This window comes from Abrus precatorius, unplaced genomic scaffold (assembly GCF_003935025.1).
Source record: "Abrus precatorius isolate BTA unplaced genomic scaffold, Abrus_2018 Scaffold2, whole genome shotgun sequence".
NCBI lineage: Eukaryota > Viridiplantae > Streptophyta > Magnoliopsida > Fabales > Fabaceae > Abrus > Abrus precatorius.
The window spans coordinates 27,641,823-27,646,138 of record NW_020874362.1 but is presented as its reverse complement, the minus strand read 5'-3'; the positions used below and the strand labels follow the sequence as shown (position 1 = coordinate 27,646,138).

General features: G+C 35.1%; 1 protein-coding gene across 1 annotated transcript; it reads left to right on the top strand.

Annotated features, from left to right (window-relative positions):
* Positions 1-2,191: 2,191 nt before the first annotated feature.
* LOC113859103 (xyloglucan endotransglucosylase/hydrolase protein 31-like) lies at positions 2,192-4,014 on the top strand. Its single transcript, XM_027491919.1, has 4 exons — positions 2,192-2,420; positions 2,659-2,759; positions 2,875-3,092; positions 3,654-4,014. Exons 1-4 carry the CDS (start codon positions 2,192-2,194, stop codon positions 4,012-4,014), a joined length of 909 nt encoding a protein of 302 aa, XP_027347720.1.
* Positions 4,015-4,316: the final 302 nt, after the last annotated feature.

Here is a 4,316-nt window from a genome sequence, read left to right as displayed (position 1 = left end):
GTAGTAGTAGACCATTTGGCTTGTTAGGAGAGACAGAACAACGTGGTAGGAAGCTTGCAGATAGCTTTTTGTTTTATGGCCATTAGGATTTTGAACTAAATTCAAAGGCTGCACGCTACAGCCTCCCAACAATGATCCAATAAACACGTTTGTCTCATCTTTTCAGCATTCTATAGAAGAGGCTACCTCATGCAAATAATTGATTTGAAAATTATATTTCTACAAGTTATTGCCGGCTAATTAATATCTGAAATTGTTGAACTTGGCTTTCTCTATGACGTTGTCGTATCAGAGCAATGAGTCTTCTCATAATTGGAATACATTTCCATGCTGGGATTGGAATGACAATTATTTTGTACCATAACCAGAAATCATGGAAACAGTGCTGCGAAACATATGGTAGACGCATTTACTTATAGATGGTAATGTGGACAAGAACTTGCGTAGCTGAATTGTTTTCTTTAATAAAAATAATTATATACATCCATAAACTCGTTATAGCTATATGTTAATTTGCATTCATTAGGGTAATCTACAATCTTACAACTTGGTTGTTACACTCTTTAAATCTCTAATAATCTTTTAGATGTGCTTAATTTCCTAGCCAAGAAATGTTGCTCAATCATAAAAGGCTTGAGACTAGCTCTGTTTAGATTAGTGTCAAATTCACTCAAACGAAGTAACTTATCTACATGTGACATTCATGAAAAATTTGAGCAATCTATTTGTTCCTTCAAATTAAGTTATTTTACTAACTTAGGTACATAAGTTTTGGTACAATTTCATGTACCTGAAAATAAGGATTGCTTCCTATGAAAGAGCACTCTTCCTCAATTCATGAACCATGAACTTGTTAAAAACTACTCTTGGCTTATGCAATGAAGTGGTGACAATTAAGAAGTTGCCGACAGAGTGAAGATTAAAAAATGGTACTATATGGTAGTTTGTCAACCCCCTTCAACTATACACTGGTCGTTATCAATTAAGCATTTACATAATCTTCATATTTTGCTAACTACTTTGAGGCAGGTTTTCTTTGAAGTGACCATAAGTTCTACTATTACTCCATCGAGTTGTTGAGATTTCGTTGTTGCTATTTTAGATCAACAGAAGACCGAGAGCAGTTAAAAATATTATACAAAATTTAATTGTATGATTAGATAGAAAACTTCCAAGGTCGTTGATACTGCAGACCCAACAAATGTGATCTTGAAAGTAAATGTACTTCAGCTTGATGCTCTCAACAATGGTCAAAATATGCAAAGTGGAAAATCGGTTTTGGTGGTTATGAGGTCCACTCAAGTTGCACAATGTTGACTCACCCACCAAATATAAACCCCACTATAGCATATAACATTATGACAAATTCAAGTCATGGAAGAGAATCAGTTTCTAAAATCTAAATGCACTGTTTTGTTGTACGGATATCTCGAAAGCCTTACAATATTTAAGTTACTAAGCCTCACCACTAAACCACTGTGCGGCCAGCATTCAAAACTGAAACTGAAACTCATTTTTGTGTCAGCCTGAATTACCTTAAATTAATAATAATAATAATAACCTTGATTATTTAGTAGCAAGAAGAAATTGTCTGAAATTATGAGAAAGTGCCAAGAAGAAAATAATCATTCATTACGAAGTTATCCTTTCCCATCACATTTCCCAAAGAAAACATGGTGATACATTAGTTGCCCACGTTTTTCTATTCAGTATATACCTTGTCCTAGTGTTCAAGGACGATGTTTTGTGGTTTGGTAAGGTGAGCCATACATATTTAAAGTTATCCCTGCCCTCTACTATGTGACCTCGTCAGAAGTAACCAAATCAATATCATCAAGGAAGTTATCAAGGAGTCATTCTTCCTTCATGTTAACCTGTCTAAGTGATGCATTACAAGTTTATAACTAACAGGTATTCACTTGAAGAGGAAGTTCCTTCCCTTGAAGACATTACAAGGAAAAGGTCCACAACACAACTTGAACATTTTTCCCCTAATGTCTATCACAAATGGGATAATTTTTTGTCCTCGTGTGTAACTCCCCAATCAACTAACTTATCACCTTTTTGGCACTGTAGGGCCTCCAAACCCCTTTATATATCAAACCATGGAGCCATGCTCTTCAATAAGCACCAACAAACCTATAACCTTCTGCCCCACCCTGAACTTAGCAGAGTCATTCTGCTTACTACAATGCCATTATCAATATCCTCTTTTCTCCATATGTTACTTCCTCTCCTCTCTCTTCTTGTACTCTCACTCATTATTTGTTCTAGTGCTCAGGGTCCACCTTCACCTGGCTACTACCCAAGTTCCAAAATTGGTCCTGTTAGCTTTGATCAAGGACTTAGAAACCTCTGGGGACCTCAGCATCAAAGACTAGACCAAGGCTCATTGACAATTTGGCTTGACTCTAACTCAGGTATATACGTGTTTGGACACCAAATAAAACCAAAACGTAAAAGTTATAACTTACAGCGTTATAATGAATCTACCTTTGAGTGGATTTGATGCTAATCCAAACACGCCAGTCTCACTCTCACTAAAATTTAGCTTCAAATTTCCCATAAATTCACCTCCTACTCAGTTTTTTCAACACTACATTATTCTCTCTTACGACATTAAAGCATACTCTTACCAATAGATTTCTTGTAACACAGGAAGTGGATTCAAGTCACTTCACTCTTATCGATCTGGATACTTTGGCGCTTCCATTAAGCTTCAACCTGGTTATACTGCGGGAGTAATCACGTCTTTCTACGTGAGAATTATTACTCTACAACTTCAGTTAATGTTAAAAATTGAATATCTTCTTTCAAGTGCAATTTTTAATATCTTTTTGTTCAACCCATTGTTCTGTCATTTGAGAATTTCAGCTTTCAAACAACCAAGACCACCCGGGAAACCATGATGAAATTGACATTGAGTTCCTTGGTACTACCCCAAATAAGCCTTATGTCTTGCAGACAAATGTGTACATCAGAGGAAGTGGAGACGGAAACATTATAGGAAGAGAGTTGAGGTTTCATCTTTGGTTCGACCCAACACAGGATTTTCACAACTATGCCGTTTTATGGAAACCCAGCGAGATAATGTAATATTTTTCATGCACTCTCATGCTCATAATTTTCCCAATTTCAACGTCCCTTAATTATTTCTTCTATAAATCAATAAAATTATATGCTACAACTTTCAATAAAAATTTTATAATTTAATATTCATTAATTTTTTTTATAATATATCCTATTTGTCTACACAAAAACCATGCTTATATTATGATACACGTTAAATTTGCTTAATCATAGTTAAAAAAATATGTAAAAAAATTGAGAATTATGCTATTGGGTGGCTCAGCTCAACTACTTTGTATACACGATTGCTTACGCTTCCTTAAAATAATTCAGTTGAAAAGGCAAATTTATTTTACAGAAACACTGGAATAATGACCCCCTGTCTAATTAACCTATTGACTTTTTATGACACTATAATATATAGCACTTTTTACTATTCATTCATAGCGCATTATGAGACCTGACTAGGATTTTTAACGCACACTGGCTATTCAGATGATTGTGATACTTATTATCTTGCTTGTGGAATCAGGTTTCTGTATGTTGCTTAGTACTTTGTCTTATTATGGAAACAATATGTGCAGATTTTTTGTGGATGATGTCCCCATAAGGAGGTATCCTAGGAAAAGTGATGCTACATACCCCTCAAGACCAATGTATGTGTATGGATCAATATGGGATGCATCTTCCTGGGCAACAGAGAATGGAAAATACAAAGCTGATTATAAATACCAACCCTTCATTGGTAGGTACAAAAACTTCAAACTCCAAGGTTGCACCGCTGAAAGCCCTTCATCATGCCAGCCACCTTCTGTCTCATCATCTGGCTTTGGTAGTCTTAGCGCACCACAATTTGCAGCCATGCAATGGGTCCAAAATAACTACATGGTCTATAATTATTGCCATGACCCTAGGAGAGACCACACACATACCCCAGAGTGCTAGTAATCTACATTCAGTGCAGTTAAAAATGTACAATTGATGCAGTCAAATATGAAGTACTTATATTTTATGTTCGTACAAATTAAATCTGCACCAATTGTGTCATTTTTTAACTGCGTTGAATTTAGATTTAAGTACTAGTCTAGTGTGTTTGGATTCGTTAAAAGACTTATAGTAATGAATATAATGAAGAAACTACAACTAATGAAGTAAACTTTAAATCCAGACATGAATCTAAACATAGTATTCATATGGGGTGTTACAATTGTAAGTTACCTTTTACAATTGCATATTTCAATTGTAAA

Coding starts and splice junctions, on each gene's coding strand:
- LOC113859103 (XM_027491919.1), top strand. CDS start 2,192: ATGCCATTATCAATATCCTCTTTTCTCCATATGTTACTTCCTCTCCTC. Junction 2,421..2,658: donor TTGGCTTGACTCTAACTCAG/GTATATACGTGT, acceptor CTTGTAACACAG/GAAGTGGATTCAAGTCACTT. Junction 3,093..3,653: donor TGGAAACCCAGCGAGATAAT/GTAATATTTTTC, acceptor CAATATGTGCAG/ATTTTTTGTGGATGATGTCC.